Source organism: Hippocampus comes, unplaced genomic scaffold, assembly GCF_001891065.2.
Source record: "Hippocampus comes isolate QL1 unplaced genomic scaffold, H_comes_QL1_v1.1 scaffold47, whole genome shotgun sequence".
NCBI lineage: Eukaryota > Metazoa > Chordata > Actinopteri > Syngnathiformes > Syngnathidae > Hippocampus > Hippocampus comes.
In genome coordinates, this window is record NW_017806029.1 from 102,476 (window position 1) to 121,846 (window position 19,371).

The window sequence follows — 19,371 nt, forward strand, 5'->3', positions numbered from 1 at the left end:
TTAGTTTTTTTACAAGATTTGAGTGGCCTTCCACAATCAGCAAACCCAGATTGCACAGTTATACCCGAAGGAGCAGTCTTCATCACATGAGGACACTTGGATCAGAACTTGGGATCTAGTCCGAAAGACATCACACACAGCAGATGGATTGACAAATATCACAAAATGATTGCAAAGGATTGATTGTAATCTTTCCATTTTTTTACTTTTTATTTTTTAACCTGACTCCCTTTCTTCGCTTGAAACGCGCACATACACGCAAAACATTCGCTCAGATATCAAAGTAGACGCGGAAATGACACATTTACAGTAATTGCTCTTTCAATTCTTTAAAAAAAAAAGACAAGACTGAATCAAAATCGGCGAAGTAGAGCGCAATATTTATTTCAACGTTAAAGCTTATTTACTGTATGTTTGTGCGAAGGAGCGACTTGGAATCCAGCATAAGTGAAGCGCATGATAAACCACAAAAATTTGTGATTCCGCATTGCCATTGTATTTCTTTGTTTTTCGTTTTAAACATACAGTAACATATTGCCATCAAAATTAGAATATTATCATTAAAACCTGCCTTTGCTTTGCTGTATTTTATCTGCTTTGAAACATTCCGTGCATTTCTTTTGAGTTTTACCTTGCCCCCAAAAGTTCTGGATGGGAATACGGTGATAATAGTTCAATAGTGTGGAAAAAAGTTAAGTGATACCATAAAGGTGGCATAATTATAATAAGACTGTAAAGTTGGAAAGTCAGATTAACCCTTTTAGGGACAGCGGTTACTCCAGTGGACAGATTATCATGTTATCAGGTTAAAGGTTATCATGATTGGTGCATGAAAGGGTTCAAGAATGAATGGCAGAAAACCAAACATATTGGCAGGTGATTGACAAAGAAACACCTTCAGTCTAAGTATCCTTATTAATGGGACATTGTACAGTGCTGTGAAATAGTACAAGGTTTCCCCCTTCCCATTTGTTTCTTTATTATACTTAAAATGTTTCAGATATAATAATGAAGGCGGTGCGGGGGAAATCCAAATTTAACTGGCCCTTTGTGAAAAAGTAATTGCTCCTCCTCATCAAAGCATGTCTTGACTTGTCATTCAACAGTTTTTGTTAAGCTGAGTTCTATTTCACTGGCCACATCCAGGCCCGATTAAAATCTGATTTGTTGAATCAAGGAATGATTTGGGGCTACGGGATCTTAAAAAAAACAAACAAAAACAAAAAAAAAAATCAAAATCAAAACAAATTAAAGAACGCATTTGGAACAACGCGACTGAAAGCTACTGATATGGAAAAAGCTCGGTGCTAAAGCAAACCACAGCCTGAGTAATGATCCACAAACAGGAAACATTTGTGAAAATTACTCCTAAGAGTTCAACAATGACTCATTCAGGTCACAAATAATCCCAGAAGGAGATCAAAAGAAATACTGGGCAAAATGGCATCCACGGCAGTTTTCGGGCAAAAATCACGGCTCACAAAAACATGATCGCCAAGACTTCGAGAGAAATAAACCATAGACGGTCAAGACGAAAATTTAACTTTTCAACGGTCTGCAGCCCGTTTATCTGGCAGAAAAATAAAAGCATTTGATGAAAAAAACATCATGCCAACAATCAAACAAGGTGGTGGTCTGGTGCTTCCGCAGGACCTGGACGACTTGCAGTGATTAATGAAACAAGTAATGATGTTGTTGACTCGAAAATCCAGCATGCAAATATCCGGTTGTAATTTAGAGGTCAAGAACACTTGGGTTATGCAGCAGGGCAACAACCCCAAAACATACGAGCAAGTCCACCTGCGGACGGTTAAAAACGATCAACAACATACTGCAAACGCTCGATTGAGTTATTGCTGTCAAAAAAATGGCACAACCACTTATTTGGTTCAAGCAATTACTTTTTCACATGGGACCTGATAAACTTGTATTTGTTTTTTTTTCCCTGCACAAAAATCATCATTTAAAAACTGCATTTTAGATTTACTTTGTTGTCTTTGTCTGACATTAGAATTGGATTGAGGATCTGAAACATTTTGCTCTTTTCACAGCACTGCATATATACTGTATATGTATATCTGACGACATGACAGTGATAACATGAAAGAAAAATCCAGTATGCAAAATTGAACTTAAATGATTAATGTTTAATTCTGGCCATGAGGAAAGCAGGTAAAATGTAAACACATAAGAGAATTATACGATTCGGTCCAATTTCCTGTATGTTTTAATGTATTTACTGTCCATTCACTTTCCTTTCTGAAATTAACTTTCAAGAAAGATACTACATTACACCACTAGTGTACCACATTTAAAAAATATATATTTTATTTTTAGTTATTACTTATTGGCTCGGCTAAGAACAGGCAGCAATTTTGTTTTTAGATTTTGGTCGATCTGTTGGGTGATTAAGTTAAAAAAACAAAACAAGCACGTAGTACAATGTATGTTTTTTTTTTTTCCCTAAGCACAAACAGTGTGTGAATTCTGCAAAGGCATATTCATATGTATATGTTTTTTTTTTTCAAAGTAATGCTAGGTAAACAATTTGTAATAATGGAAAAAACCTGCCAGTCTTAGTACCAAAACCTGATTGCTAGACTTCACACACTGGTAACAAGTTGCATTACTGTCATTAAACAAAGTCATTTATTAACGATTCCCTGTGTAAATACGCACGATTTGACACTGGTTAGCTTGCAAGCAAAACGAACAGACCGATTAAAGCTGCCGGAATGAACAAACAATAATGTTCAAAACATAAAAGACAAAAATCAAGTTATTAAAAATGACATAAGGCAGTTACATGACAAGAATAGTTAATGCGCGTAAACATCCACGAGGACTCCAAAAATGTGACTCCGATCAAAACAAAAGGAACCAAGTTCAGATTTTGCAGTCTAACTGGATATAGGATCAAATTAGAATGACCATGCACTTAATTACGTCAAATGACAAATCAAAACGGTTTACATTTTTCATTGTCACGCTACAGTATAAGCTGGAAAAGGCCCGTGCATCATCAGTTTACTCAAAGTGGGGCACTGAGTCTCATACGAACATTTGAAGCAGCCTGTAATGTTGAAACACAATAATGAGCCAGTTATGTTTAAAAAAAAAAAACAAAAGATCAGCAGCAATTTAAAAGCACAATGAAAACCCTTATATTTTCCTTAAAAAAATATTATATGCATTATACCGTTGGTGAGAGGACCAACATGATATGCCATTCCGCCGGCAAAGTTAAAAAGAACTGAATTTGAATTAGAAAGAATTTGGTCTTGATCAGGGTTGCTTTGGGTTACATCGTTCATTGCATTCCGTCTGATTTCATATCATCCAATGTGTGTCAAATTTTTGCAGTTGTCAGTCCAATGGCTCAGCCTACAAAAATTCGATCAAAAGTATACAACTGTAAATAAGGAGTCAAACAGCACAAAAAAAAAAAAAAAAAAAGAAAGAAATCACTTAGTCTGAAATGATGTTAAAATGACTCCTTGAATGCCATCGACACAAAAACAAAAACCATAAAAGGGCAAGTCCGATTGAGAAGCGCTCTTTCTTGACTCCGATTTTAAAACTCGACCATGAAAGTTGCAATCTTACCGACACCATCGCAATTGCTACCGCTTTACGATAACAAAAATGGCGTCACTCGCAAAGACATGTTTTTGCTTTCTATTAGCGAGAATTAAGCGGGAGTGCAAGGATGCAACTCTCCGAATCGCGACACCGATTCGACTTGAAGACGGTGTGACAGTCAGCCACGTTTAAATGATCCTAAGAGGGTGAAAGGTCAAAAACGGTTCACGTCTTCCGACGCTGACAACCTTCAGCGACCGTGTGGAGACAGCGCAAGGATCAAGCTGAGAGGAAAATGGCGACGTGGTAACTACCGAATGTATTCGTGGGTGTTTATTACCTGAGTTACATCATTGTCGAAATTGGGTATATAGGAAAGAAAAGAAAAGGCAGCCTATTTTAGAATAGCAAGAAATTGCATGGCAGTAAAAAGTGTCAGTTTAAGCTTGAAAAGGTTGTAGTTGCATTTTCAAATGAACCATGAGATTCAAGCGACTCAAGTTCCAGTTGGTGGTTTGCTCAGTAGAAGAGTTGCTCGATACGCATTTAACACCCACATGAACAACAGTTTAAAAAAATGTAATCGCGTAGTTATGTTATTCGGTGCTGTTGTGTGAATGAAATTGCTTTCTTGGGATTCACTCCAAACTAATTTTCAAAATGGAACACGCTAACAGGCCAAGTCAAGTATTACGACGCTAACTTATCCAATGTTAGCGGATGCAAATAACGGGATCAGTGGAAATTATGGATCACTATCCAAAGGCGGGTATTATCTTCATATGCCATAAAACGACAATCAATTATGCAGAAACTGAATCTTCGGAAGAGACTTCTCTTTATAATCATTTCAATCGCTGCTTAAAAAAACAGCAATTTCCTCAAAAACTCAAGGTGACTGCTGAGAGATGGTCACCTGGATCGTATCGTCAAATGGAACGTAAGGAGAAAATATTGCAGGCTAGCTAGTTGAGATGTAAACAAAAACCGGCATATTAAAAACAACAATAAAAAAAAAAACCCAGAAGTGTTTGTGTTATTTTTTTTAAATTAATGTCGGCATGTGACAGTTGAGCATTTTCCGTTTTTAATTTGGCCTTTGTCAAAAAAAAAAAAAGCTTTGGAAGCAATCGTTTTTAGGGTCATGTGAAATTAACAGCTCACCAATCAGAAAGTTAGTGGCACGGTTAAGAAGGTTCAAAAAGCAGAATGAAAAAAAATATATATACATATATATTCCGATGCTTTATGGCAGTGAAAGCTTGTCTCTCAGCATCCCACCCAAAGAACCCCAAAATCGAAAACCTAAAACTTCTATAAATAGTATCAAATAGTTACGATGGTTAAAAACAAGACAGAAATATCTCTGGCTCACTCAGGATTTGAGATGTTCTGTTTTTCAAAACAAACCTAACCATTTTTCACCAACAATCAATCCAGCCAGTTAAGAAAGTTTAGACTTGTCAAATCCAGTGCATTTCAGTAAAACGGGGGTCACATTTTAGAGCTTGTGTAATGTGAGTCGGCGTTAACCAACGGCTGAGGCAGAGGGTCCTAATGCCTTCGAGGGATCGCTTAGTGCATGTAATGGTCAGCCTTCTCTACTTCTGACTTCCACTCGGAAAAAAAAAAAAATTCAACGCCCGCACACGCACCCATCGCAATTATGTGAGATGATGATGGCGGTTCCAAGATTTCCGGAAGGAGAGTGGACAAAGTAGGCAGGGACAGTGGTTCACTTGGAGCAAGTCGGAAGGTTAAGCGCGGGCGAGTCTAAGCCTCGTCTGAGAGGATCTGGTTCAATACGGTCAGCAGATGCTTGAGGCCATAAATGTAGCCGCGATCGAGGCTCTTGCTGGGGAAAACGTGGGCAAAGTCGATCATCTTGACCTCCACCTGCGCGTTGCCTTCGCTCAACCCGGTCGCCTCGCCTCCGCCTTGCACGAGGTCCTCTTCCCTCCCGCCGCCCTTCGCTCTCTCGTCGTACTCGCCCTTCCTTTCAAGTTGGAATTTGTTCCCATTTCCGTTTGGCGGTTGCCGGGACAACCAGGTCGAGTTGTCTTGCGGCGGCAATTTCTCGACAGAACCCGGCTGGCGCGTCGTCGTTCCTAAAGTGCCGTCGTCTCCGCTGATGCCTTGATGATGAGCCTTAGCGCACGGATGGAGGCCAGCTTTCCTGTGATTGCTGCAAATGGGGTCTCGGGCGCAATCGTAGGGCGCCGCCGCCTGAATGTTGTTGTTGTTGTTGTACTCTGCCATCTTTTCGTTCTTTTCACCTACCTCCTGGCTCCTTTCGTCCTTGCCGTCCCGACTCCTGCCGACGGCGGCCGGGCTGTTCGTGGGGGTGCCGATGAGAGGGAAGCTGCTGGAGGAGGGGAGGCCCTCGTAGACAAAGAGGAGAGAGCTGGCGTAGAAGACCAGCTGACGCTGCGACTCGAACCAGCGGAGGATATTCTGCACTCTGCGAATGCTGGCGACCACCGCGTCCTTCCTCAGACAAACGCCGTTGTGAAAGAATTTAGCCAAGCCTGAAGAAGAGAAAACGGAAAAGGCCTCGTTCAGACTGCAGGCACATCCACTTTGGCTGAACCGGTGGTGTGAGTTGCAAGTGACGACTGCTCTCAAATTTGCACGGATGAGAACATTTCATGGTTCTTTGGTTTTCAATGGTGAAATTGCATAATATGCAAACTGGAACTCGAGAGGTATAAGATTGCGAGTTAGGAAATATTGTATTTGTAAAATGTGTGTCTGTGTGTGTGTGGGTGGGGCGGGAGTTGATTTGAGCAAAACAAATGACTAATTAAAGACAAACGTACCATCTTTAATAGTCTCCTTCAACAGTCCCCTGCCATAGTGCTGGTCAAACATGTCAACAGTGTCACTGCAAAGCTTGTAAACCTGGAAGAAAAAAATATATATATATTGTAATACACATCTATATATTTAATGTATACTGTACAAAATAGGTCATACGACTCCTACAAAGGGCAATAAAAAACGTTTCAAATGTTTGGAAACACTTTCTTCACGTCTCGAGGGATACAATGAAATGTGGTGTTAGTGCCACCTCGTGGTTTCATCGTGTAACTACGTGCACACGTCGAAAAACAAACCAAAAAATAAAAATCAACTGAACTTGCGTTATTTGGCTGACGTCAGGATTATGGTTTTGATATATACTCACACACAACCCGTTTCTAAATCAACGTTCAATGCACCTGAAGTCATCGAACGGATCTGACCGGCATTCTTTTGAGAAAGTTTCCTCTCAGGTTGCAGAGTTTGAACCGCTGTGGTGGAAAGTCTCACAGGAAAGGACAGTATATCTCACATGACAACAAAGTATTAACTCTGGGCATGTGTGAAGGATTTTCCCTGAGATTTTTGTGCCTTTCCGTAATATTGATAGAAAAGGGAGAATCATGGTGGGGTGAAGTGGAAAACTTGAGACGAGAAAAATATATCCTGCAAGGATAATTTACTCAGGTCGGTTCTAAGCGTTGGAGCCAGAGGCAACTGAACGAGACAATCTAAAAATAATAGTAAGAATAATCTTGCACCTGCTCTAATTAAAGACGTGAAACCAGCCATCGCATTTCGTCTTAGGCAATGTTCCTCGAATTTTCCATCCGTCTGATCATTCATAAAAACTCCCTGAGCATTCATTGGACCATGGTGAGCAACATCAGACATGCACAAGGCGGCCAAACTAGTATCACACTTGTCCAAAACCGGCGGTCGTAAGAAGGTACGAGATATCGTATGATATGAAAACATTCAAATTACCTTCTATCAAAATAGAAAATATCATCGAATGGTGATTCATGACATGAATAAAGCTGGCCCAAGTTTGTTACTTTTATTTTAGCACACAGGTCATTTTAAGCTTCATTAAGTCAGTCTGTATAACGATGGTCACACATTGTCCACTCAAACAATGGAAAACGTCCATCCATTCATCCATCCATCCATTTTCCGATTCGCTTGATGCTCACAAGTGTCACGGGTGTGCTGGAGCCTATCCCAGCTGTCGTCGGGCAGTAGGCGGGGGACACCCTGAACCGGTTGCCAGCAAATCGCAGGGCACACGGAGACAAATGACCATCCGCCCTCACACTCACACCTAGGGACAATTTAGAGTGTTCATTCAGCCTGCCATGTATGTTTTTGGAATGTGGGAGGAAACCAGAGTACCCGGAGAAAACCCAGACACAGGAAGAACATGCAAACTCTAAACAGGAAGGCCGGAGCCGGAATCGAACCCTGGCAGTTGCTCACGCGCGCTGCTTAGACGCAACATTGGTCTTAGGTTTCCTATATCTCCCCTGCCGCAATTTGGATACGCTCCTGCTTAGGGGCAATGTGGCCATCTGGAATTTCAGGAACATTAATAAGGTATCTCTATTATATAGGTCCATTTGAAATTAGAACTATGGTTAGGTGCTGTTGTAAAACACTGTGTGCACAGCACTGGATATACTGTATTTTTATGGTTTGGCGGCGGCACTGTGCTACTGTAAAATGCTTCTAGTTTCATTTCAAGGAGTTCAGTTAATGTTACTGTATATGACAGGTTTTTAGATTGCTAAAAGTACAAAGTAGTTTTAATTGTATGCCTTAATTATTTCATTGTCGCTGCACAACATATTTCTGGTCAGGCTTTTAATACAATACCTCAAAGGCTGAAGATTTAGAGTTCAGGGCAGTAGTCTTTTTACATAAGTAGCATTTGCCGTGTCTTGCTAATTGTACAACGCACTGGATGTAAACTGCAAGCACACAGTAAATGTTAGAAACATCCAGAGCTGATGTTCAAAGACTGTTAATGTGCCATTGAAAAGCCTCTTCGTTTTTTTGTCGTGAAACAAGATGTAACCTTATACCTTGTAACCTTATACTGAGACGTATTACACAACTGTAACTGCCACAAGATTTGTTGTGTTTGTATACTGAGGATATCTTAAAGCAAGCAGGAAACGATCAAGATACAAACAACGGAAGGGAAATGGAAACAAAGTTTTAAATATTTTACTTGCTTCCTTTCGAAAAGATAAGATGGACTATCAGTCTTTCCTGTATTCTCCCACCCCTGTGGACCGAGTAATCCGATTCATATAAACGATGTGTGTTCAAGTTTTCACTTGCTGATCAGCTGTGCGTGTTTTCTGTGAGTAATTGGTTATGCACCACGAGAACTTGCATTTGGTGGAGGCGGACCATTAATGATTTTAACAGAATTTGGGGGTCTAAACAGATTATTACAGATCAGTGTATTGTTTTTTTTAATGCTGTAATAAGTATCAAAAGTAGCAGGGGTCAAGTACAGGACCGGCGAGAATGCAAGGGTCTCTGTAAATTATCACACATATCCATATTGTACAAAGCGTAGTGGATCTCATTCATTTATCCGACTAAATTGAGAATATTAAAGCTTGCTCGCACAATTTTCCAGGGTTTTCATGAGCAGGATGAGGTACAGTCATGCTTTCCTCGAGGGTAGAATGAGGAATTATGAAATGACACACCGTATATTCCTATATTTACATTTTTCAAAAGTGACCTTATAAATCACACTCACTCTCATGCCAAGGACCAGGAAGCCCATCTCTTCCATCAGTGGGTATTTTCTGATCTGTTGCTCCCTTTTCTCCTGCGAGGCAAATGGATCGTAACTTCTCTGGCCCAACTTCACATCCATGATGCACGGCTTGACGAAGCGTCGAGTCACGTCCTCAAGCTTCATGTACAGCTCTGAAGTAGTGACAGACAGAGAGACGATGTGGCAAAGCTGGCACGGCCGTCCGTGGCGTCAAACTCAAGGAATTGCTTGAACGGATAAACACTAAAATTATGATGAAAGTTATCACCTTCATCATGTTATGTATATTGTCGCCGATACGCATGAGCAGATATGCATAACATAGTTCCATACCATTTGGTGCATCAGGAGAGGACAAAGTGCCGTAATATTTTGGGAGATGTGTCTGGAGCTCCAGAAGACACGGGTCACGGCAATCGTCTGCATATACCTAGAAAACGAATACGGCCACATGTATTACCGTATTTTCCGTACTATAAGGCGCACCTAAAAGCATTCCATTTTCTCAAAAGGTGACGGTGTACTTTATAATCCGATGTGCCTTTTATATGGATCAATATTCTGATTTCTTGGATGTAGTAGATTCTGTGAAGCGCTTTGTTTCAGCTGCAGCGGTTGTGAAAGTTCTATATCAATAAAGCTGTATTCCCTTTAAGGTAGCTCCATCTAGTGGATGCATAACTCACCCGCAGCCACTATTATAGCTTTTATTTTATGCGCCTTATAATGCAGTGCACCCTATATATGAAAAGTTTTAAAATAGGCCAGTCACTGAAGGTGCGCCTCATACTCCAAAGCGCCTTATACCGCGGAAAATAGGTAGCTATATTAATAGACCCATATGAAATTACAACTATGGTTAGGTGTTGTTGTAAAACACACTGTGTGTACAGTAAGTACTGATATACTGTACCGTGATCCCTCGGTATTTCGCGGTTCGTTTATTGCGGCTTCAGTGCATCGCGGATTTTTTCAAACATATTCATTAAAAAAAAAAAATAAATTTTAAGTCCGCAAAAAGTCCGCAAACGGTCAGCGAGAAGCAGCGAAAGTCAGCAAAACAACAGCGAGGCACATAGAGCAAGATATACAGTACTACATTTGTACATTTACTGTATTTTGTTATTCATACACTAACCTAACTTATACATGTTTAAATCTATTGGTATATAGCATTAAGTAATGTTAATTCCTACAAAATTTACTTCTACATGCATGTATACCATTAAATTTGGCCTTATATTTTTTATACTCATACACTCTTTCAAATAACGAATATTCACACTCAAACGCTGTGGTACATGTACCTATTGGGGTGGGGGGGGTCGCTACTTCGCGGATTTTTGTTTATCGCGGGTGGTTTTGGTCCCCATTAACCACAATAAACGAGGGATTACTGTATTTTTGGTGGCGGAAAATACGGGACTCCGTTGTGGGTTTTTTTTTTTTTTGTTTTTGTTTGCATACACTGTCTGTGCATCCATGTGGACGAGTATTACCATGCTGTAGAACTGCATCTCCCTTGGTCCTCTCGGTGGAGGTTGCAGTTGCTTCAGGACTGTTCCATCTGGATGTTGCAGAATCCCTTCAAAGAAACAAACAAATCAAGTGTATGGATCTCATAACACAGTCAAGCCATTTGGCTCAGTATTGTTAGTGAAGCAAGAAGTGTATTTAAATATATAATTTGTAAACACAGAGGAATACAGAATCAACGGTCAATCAAAGAAGTGGAAATCTATTTGGATGGAAGTGACAATTACTTTACAGTAGCTTGAGAATACAATTTTTGTCAAGTCTGTGTGAATTCGAAAGGGCGGGCTAGCAACTGAAATGTCGTAGGTAAAATATGGGAAATGTAAATTGAGTACAGCTAAAATCAGTGCAATCGATGAAGATTTGATATCTACTCCCGTATTTTCCAAACTTTTCCAAAATTGCTCAAATGATAATTGCCAGCTGTAGGCATGCTAACATACGTCAACGTAGTGTATATAATCATAGTAACGTGAAAATGAAGAACAAATGTTCCGAATCATCGGCACAGTTGGAATGGCTTAAAGTAGTTGCAAAATCTGGAGAGGAGGAGGAAATATGGAAGGTATTTCTTCTTATTATTATTTTTGTTATTTAATTTTAGTGTAAAATGTAGAATTCTGAAAATTTTTTATCAAGGTGTCTAGACTGAGCTCAACATTTTGAAGTTGAATGGCTTGAATCAGGTGATAAACATTTTTGTTGCATTCGTTTGGGAATTTTGTATATGGAAAATGTGGAACACTGAAAAAAAAAACGGGAATTGGGGTAATGTAAAAATAGTTCCACACATTTCCGTTTTCAAGCTTGAATCGTTTAGATCAGTCGAGAAATGTGAAAAGATTAGACTATCTACCTTGATTTTAGTCATGTCAAAAAATGCTTTCCAGAATGTCCTGAATAACCTTTGGACAGTTGGAACGGTTTGAATCGGTGGAAAACGTGGAAGGATGAGGAATACAAATTGTTACATTTCGGCATCAATCTGGAAACTTTCTCATGGAAAAAAATGGGACCGTCACAAATGATCTAAAAAGTAGAGAAATATGGAAATGTCTTCATTCACTTCAATTCGGGGATTTTTTTTTATATACCTGTATATATTTTGTATATATATATATATATATATATATATATATATATATATATATATATATATACACACACACACACACACACACACACACACACACACACACACACATATACAAAATTAACTTCAATTTTATTATTGGATTGCATTCATATGAGTCCAAATGATTTCCAAGCACATCTGCGGTGAGCTACGCCCCCTTCCAGTAAGTCAGCCAAATCCGGACGTGGCCTCTTGGACTTAGATTTACTCACAGGTCATCTGACCAGATGAAATACTGCTGACATAAGACGTGAGCCCATGACAGAAGTAAAACGCATTCATACAGTATGTCATCTTTCAATTCTGCTGCTGTTGCAGATTTTGTGGAAGCCAAGCCAAATCTATCAGTTCCTTTTTTTAAATCGACACAGTACCAAGTGGTTTGCTTTGGTTGGGTCTTTCTCAAATGGGACAATATATCAAGTTGAAAGGACAAGAGGAAGAAGCCAGCCTGGGAATGTGTGCGCTCTCCTGTATTGATGGGGATGGTGCCTCGGCCACACCGCAGTTCGATGTTTGTGTTTCATCATTTTTGACAAAGTAGCATTTTTCTCCTTTCGATGTAGAATGATGTGCATGGAAATCTTTACACGATATTATTGTTAACAGGCTATCGATGAGTAATGCAAAGCAGGTACAACAGGCAACCTCTTGTTACTGTTGGAGGGAGGGTGGGGTGAAAAAATGTGTTCTGATTACTCCTACGATTATAACCTCATTTTCATTTTTCAGCAGTCATGCTGGAGTCTGTGTGGGAAGACAAATGCAGATTCTTATGTATTCTGGATATGTTGCGGATTACATTTACATAGGAAACGCTGAAAGTGTTGTCAGGCCATGATTTATTATCAGGAATGTTTTTTTTTTTTTATGGCTAAGAAAAAGCTATATGGAGATAAACTGGCAAGGGGTTTATTTTGCACAAAGGAGGAATGGCTGCTTGTTACGGTTCTATTAGCAAGGAAATCTTGTCGGAGGCTGACTGGGACGCTGTTTATTTTGTTTGTTCCACTGCATTGTCAAAGAATCATTTTCCGCCTTTTTTTTGAGGGGGGGGTGGTGTTATTTGTTACATTGTACACAAATAAAAATGCATAACTTGGAAATTGTTACAGACAATTGTTGTCCTGCCAATCAATGATTTACACTCGGGGAAGAAGAAAAAAAAACTTCAGGTTTGAATTCCAATCATATAAATAGAGTACGCAACTAAACTGAAAAACATATCTATTCAAAATTTTTTTTTTTTGTAAAAAAAAAAAAAAAAAATGTTTTGAATTCTAAAGTATTTTCTTTCATGTTTGAAAAAAAGGGTTCTGACTGAAGGAGTCCAAAGGTCAGGCTTCAGGGCTTTGCCCGATGCTTTTAAACCACCGTTGGAAACGTTCAGGCGGTATAAAGCAAATACCGTGTCAAAAATGCAAGAATCATAATACTCAAGATATTTGGTCCAAAAGGGCCAAGGGCAATCATCAATCATCTTGTTTCTCCTGGCAACCCTCTTCACAATTATTAGGCCCTGGAAGTTTACAATTCAAAGAAAAGACATGATAAAAAAAATTGATAACATTTGACAAGTGAAGGTGTTTTTCGACAGACTTACACATCAATCGAGGGTGGAACAAATAAGTGCCCATTTACTGTATACCTGCACATATGACATTACATGGTCATATAATATTTCACATCTATTTATGATTACAGCCTAAAAAAAAGTCATTTAACTGGCTCGCCAGTGCAAATTTATCTTACTATGACCGCAGTGCACAAATTAAGAAGGAAGTCTGGACCGAGTAAATGAACGACATCAACTGGGGCTTCCGTCTAACATGGTAGGAATTCATGAATGTAGAACATGGTAAAGATGTACGCAATCTTAAATCACATCGCTGCTTTGCATACAAAAGTAGTACCGTATTTTCCGGATTATAAATCGCTCCGGAGTATAGGTCGCACCAGACATAAAATGCATAATAAAGAAAAAGAAAAAAAACATATCTAAGTCACACTGGAGTATAAATCGCATTTTGAGGGGGAAATTTATTTGATCAAATCCAACACCAAGAACAGACATGTCATGTTGAAAGGAAATTTCAAATAAAAATAAAATAGACAACAACAGACTGAGTAAGTGTACGATATGCTAACATGACATGACGCATACACAACGAACTATGTTCACCTAACATATTAAGAGTTATTCAGACAAGTACAGCATAAAGAACAGACTAAGAAGTGCACCAAACCATCAATATCACTCTAAATCACTAAATCCAATGAAATCTTCATCCTCCGTGTCACTTTTATACAATTCCGTTGGTCGAAGATGCGGCGCTTCCTATTCTACCCCGCTTACATCAGACTCATCGACTTATCAACACGCGCCTAGAGCGCCTTCTTGTGGTTCAAAGTGAAAACAACATGTGAAATTACAGTATATAATAATGTGTTTATAATTTCACACATAAATTACACCCCTGGGCAAATTATGAAAAAAAATTGCGATTTATAGTCCAAAAAATACGGTAATCGCAGATTTAGTGTATATTTTAATCCTAATGTGTTTATGAAAGCCATTATATCGGCCAAGCAAAATACATCTTTGTATAATACCGCTTCAAGAAACCTTTCAATGGCCTTAAATTAGTTTCCATTTTCAACAATACCTACGGGGGGCAACGCAAGTGTCAGCCTGGGCAAACAGGAAATGGGAAGAGCGCTCTCGTGTTCAGTCATCACCAATACAGGATGAGCGGGATTCCACTATTTGGTCAACATAGCAAGGTGTAACATTGCCTGCGGAGTCTATGACTTCAGTGTATGCGACCGATGTGTTAATGATTATTCAAGACCAAGCCCAGGCATAAAGCAAGATAACATCGGGCTGCTGAACTCAATGCTGCTTTGTTTTCAACAGATAGAGGCGAGACAGGCAGGTATTCCTCTCAAAGAAAAACAGGTTTCGTTTGAGACTGGTTTAATCATTGTTCCACTCTGTTTGTGAGCAATATGAATAATGAGGAAAAAAAAAAAGGTACTTCATTTATTCATCATTGAAGTAACCTTAGTAGCAGTCACCCACGCACTAAGTTGCTACCAGAAACGAGTCCCCGGGCAAAATGCTGTTCACATGCAGCGATCACGTTTGGATTAGGTCGAACATTTTCCTTGACGTGATTACCGATTGAAACGTACTTGGCCAAAGTGACTAAATACAAACTATGACTCAATACTGACTGCCATGTCCTAACATGAAGCATTACAAAGCACATGAGATAGCCGCTAAAAGGTCGGACTGGGCCATTAACTCATTCAGTACCAGCCTATTCTGGACCAAGTCTGAAAAGACGTTTAAAAACGTCTTTGGGAGTGAATGAGTTAATCGATTTAATCAATGAACAGCCTCCTTCCTCCTCCACCACCACCCCAAAAAATAAAATCTTCAAGTTTATTTGCCAATTGAAGTGGCAAATAAATTCAATTAAAATCAGAAATCAAATTTGGTGGATAAAAACCTCTGGGAATTTAGTTTAAGTAGGGGTTGACCAATATGGATTTTTTTTTCAAGGCCGATGCCAATTCCTGACATTCAGCAGAAGAATATTCCGATAACCGATTCAGCAGATTATTTTTGGGGGCGAAAAAAATGAATAGAATATATATATATTTGTGGTTCTCTTAACTCTTCCAACAATAAAGATATGAATTATAGGGAGAACATTTGACTGTTTTATCATAATTTTTCCTTTAATATTTGTTCATCTTTACAATTGAGAAAAACAAAACACCCTGCAAATTTGTGCAGGGTGTTTTGTTGTTGTTGTGGGGGGTGTTTGAATGCCATTATCTTTGTCTTATGTTGTAATGTGTCAATCAAAAAAAAAAAAAAAAACAATCCACAAAAATCCACCCATTTCACAATAACTAATATTGCCCAATTAAATCGCCCTAATTTTAAGGCGGTATTCCCCGGCCCCCCCAAAAAGCATCGAATAATTTGGTTAGGCAGAGAAACACTTTCAGCTTTCTGTCTGGATGTGAACTGTGGAAATTTTTACCCCCTCATGCGCTATATTGAGGACTCACAAAAGGCTCCAAAGAGACAGTTGTATTTTTGTGCAAGATGGCTGTCTCCCAAAACTAATTTTCGACCGAATGACACTTAAACTATTAACTGTGCACATTTTCAGTTCAGTACTCTGCTCGGCAGCGCCTTATAATAATGCTCATTTACACACTAATATATATTTTAACCCTTTCAGGGACAGCGGTTACTAAAGTGGACAGGTTATGTTATCAAGGTAAGGGTTATGATTATTGGTGCATGAAAGGGTTAAATAAACTTCAATTTATTTCTGTGAAATCCCCCCAAAAAACATTTGTCCAAATAGATGTCCTTGATAATAATGCCCCACATCCAACCCATAAATGCAGAAATAGCTTGAGAATTCATATTTCATACAACGTTGTCAACTATATGGCTGTAGTGTTATTTTCAAGTCTGCAATTTCCTAGAATTCAACATCACTTTCTGCTAGCGACTGTGCACTCCACACCTCTCTCAAAACAAAGGTGCGTCTATTCCGATCTCATCGTGACATTTTGGTCAATAGTGCGACGACATGAGTAATAGTTGTGCTATGATTGGCATTTCTTCAAAATGGAAGACTGCTTTCTATTAGATAGATAGATGGCGCCCGAGTAGGCAGCCGTCGGCAAGTGCTCTCATGAGCCTCGCTTTTTTTTTTGTTGTTTTTGTGTTTGTTTTGTCACTTTGTGTTTATTGTTACGTCGTGTGGACCTGATGTGGACGTTTTTCAGCATTTTTTTGGCCACGACATTCATCAAGGAGGAGACTCTGTGCTTGGTGGTTGCGCCTTCTCGGCAGCATGGGTATACCAGCACTGTTTTTGACTGGGAGGAATGTCGGCGCCATTTGACTGTCGTTGCTGGACAGTCCCGGGGCGCTTGTGTCGTGCGCCTGTAATGGGCAGCATTTTTTTCACAGCCCCGCTTTGTTCAGCGGAGAGATCGGTGCTGTTGAACGGTCTGCGGCTCGATGGATGCAACGCTTGAGGAGCCGACGATGAGAAGAAAGGAGCGTTAGCGCGGAGCGCCGATGCGGATGTGGAACTGGGAGTCGCGGCATGGAGTTTGAAGCGGATTACGTGGGAGAGGAGAAGTGAACTAATCTCTCTTCGTCAATGGACGCTACAGCTTCGTGTTTGCTTTCAAAACTTAGCTTGTAGCAGACGTCTCTGATCCACTGGTGAAAGGAAACTTTGATCTCTCCTCTTTCATCTATAACTGCTTCAGACAACAAAGTGTATGCAGAAAAGTGGTGAAGATTGCACGACTGTCTGTGTCCTATGTGTTGTGTTGTGTTATTTTTGTTATTTTGACTTCAAAATGGCACCGCGAGAGTGGCTGCCTTTCCAGCAGCTCCTATATTTTCTTGTTCTACTTCTTCCTTTCATAACTTTGCTGCTGTGAATTGGGAATTTCTCCATTGCGAGACCAATAAAGGTTTTCTTATCTTATTAAATGTGCCCTTTCAGATTTTCTGCAACACAAATCAAGCTGAATAGAAAACGAATTTGGCTTTGACAGAAGGGTGCTCGGTGAATTAAAGTCATTTCTTCCGTAACCACATTCCAGTAACATCCATGTGTTGAGCTAACGCTGAAGAGCATATTTAGCTACTTTTATGTGGGTATACACTGTAAGATTAGTTTAAAAAAAGTGTCGGTCAATAAGCCACACCCATGAGTGCCCATTTGGAGTGGCGTTCACTACGTTCAGGTTTTTCATCTGTCCAGCATACACAACTAGCACAACTTGGCGATTTCTTAAAAGATCCAGTTGCTCCACCTGATGTAAGTTTTTACAAATTCGTAGTTGACGAGCCCCCGTCAAAAACCTAGGTAAGGCCATTTTTCAAATCCAAATGTTTCTATGTAGTATATATATTTCTTTTCTGCTTCTACCAAATATGCAATAAATTGGTTGACTTACACAGACATTTTTGGACCGATGTAGTTTCTAAATGATCAGAAGACCTTGGCCAGAAATTGGTGCATTTTTACCAGATTTAATGAGTCATAACTGATGATGCTCATGTAAATCAATTGATCCTTTGAAATTTTACAAACACACCAACACACGTGGATGAAATTCATGTCAGGGTGAAGCTGTACTTACCCACTTTATCCACGCCATACTTGTGACCGGCAACCTGATGTGACAGCGGCACGCAGCCATTCAGATGAGCCGGTCCTTGTGTTCCAATTGGCCGGTGACCGCTCATCTCTTTGGTGGAAGCAGCCGGGGAGATGCACGGGGTCATGTTGACCCCGACAGCGGAAGTCAGGTCCAGTCTACCAAGCGCTAAAGATGACTCCATCATCACTTGATGATGGTGACTTGCTGACATTTGTAATAAACGACGGGGCCAAGCAATCTTCGTTCTCAAGCAAAATACATATATATTTTTTAAAAAGTCACTGTATGGATTCACATACTTATTACGTAACCAGCGCCCTAGATGCAGTTGCAATAAAGTGTTGGGGCGTGAGGTTGTGAAGTCTTATGGGAAGTGGCCCAATCCAGACGAAAGCAAAGACACAGCGGCTCCGTTCGCTGCTTTTGATTCCCGGCAGCAACTTCAGGGACGTAGGACAAAACTGTTACACACGCTGTTATCGACGTTGAAGCAGAGCTCCCGAAACGCGCGGATTCTATGATTTTCATATCTTGATCAGCAGCATAAATACAATCTGGCCACATCCCACTTCCTGACAGCGTCAATTACAGGTGAACCAAGCACGATTTCCGGTAACGGATTTCAAAATAAAACCAGAGAGCTGTCGTGCAATACACACGACGTGTCAGTATCAACCATTACAAGGTATTGCACCATTCCGGTTGTAACATATCACATTTTAAATGTCTTTATGAAGCAATATTATCCCATTACCAATAAAATGTAGGAACTTTCACCAAGCCCAGTTCCCCTTTTCACCTGGCGCTGTTGACGCTCCTGTAGACTGATGTTGCGACACATTAAGTTTAGAGTGGTTTCCATCAACAAAATCGAAAGCAGACTACACTAACGAAGAGTAAAACGTACCGGAATTACGAAAACGCTCTAGTCCACCTTCAAAATGAAAGCCAACCCTTATCAGTAAGACGAAACGTGACCCTCGTCAGCCTTAAACCTCGATTTTAGCATCGATGCGTGGGATACAGGTAGGAAACTACTTTCGGTTCAAGTGACGATATCCAATGAGTTGCGACAATTCCAAACTGTCGCAAATAATACTTTCACTGCTTTACGGCAGCCGTTAACGTTTTTTTTCCCCTCCCTGAACTTTATTGTATCAACAGACGTTTACAAAACACATGAAAAGTGGCAGATAGCTAATGAGATTGTGTTCATTCATAACATTATTTTATAATTTTATAGCTTACTGAAGAACACGTAGACGAATATGTATATAGATATATATATATATAT

The 19,371-nt window shown here is 39.8% G+C and overlaps 1 protein-coding gene across 1 annotated transcript; it reads right to left on the reverse strand.

Annotated features, from left to right (window-relative positions):
- Positions 1-2,461: 2,461 nt before the first annotated feature.
- Positions 2,462-19,158, reverse strand: ipmkb (inositol polyphosphate multikinase b). The gene is made up of 6 exons (XM_019892591.1): positions 18,057-19,158; positions 10,684-10,769; positions 9,518-9,614; positions 9,164-9,336; positions 6,402-6,483; positions 2,462-6,110 (listed from the first exon to the last, which is right to left on the reverse strand). Exons 1-6 carry the CDS (start codon positions 18,286-18,288, stop codon positions 5,356-5,358), a joined length of 1,425 nt encoding a protein of 474 aa, XP_019748150.1. The 5' UTR covers positions 18,289-19,158; the 3' UTR covers positions 2,462-5,355.
- Between the last annotated feature and the right edge of the window lie 213 nt (positions 19,159-19,371).

What these genes read in the sequence shown, in the direction of transcription:
- ipmkb (XM_019892591.1), bottom strand. Translation starts at nt 18,288, where the DNA reads ATGTCAGCAAGTCACCATCATCAAGTGATGATGGAGTCATCTTTAGCG. An exon ending in GTATGGCGTGGATAAAGTGG is followed by an intron (nt 10,770 to 18,056) that starts GTAAGTACAGCT and finishes GTTTCTTTGAAG; the next exon opens with GGATTCTGCAACATCCAGAT. An exon ending in CTCTCCTGATGCACCAAATG is followed by an intron (nt 9,337 to 9,517) that starts GTATGGAACTAT and finishes TCACTACTTCAG; the next exon opens with AGCTGTACATGAAGCTTGAG.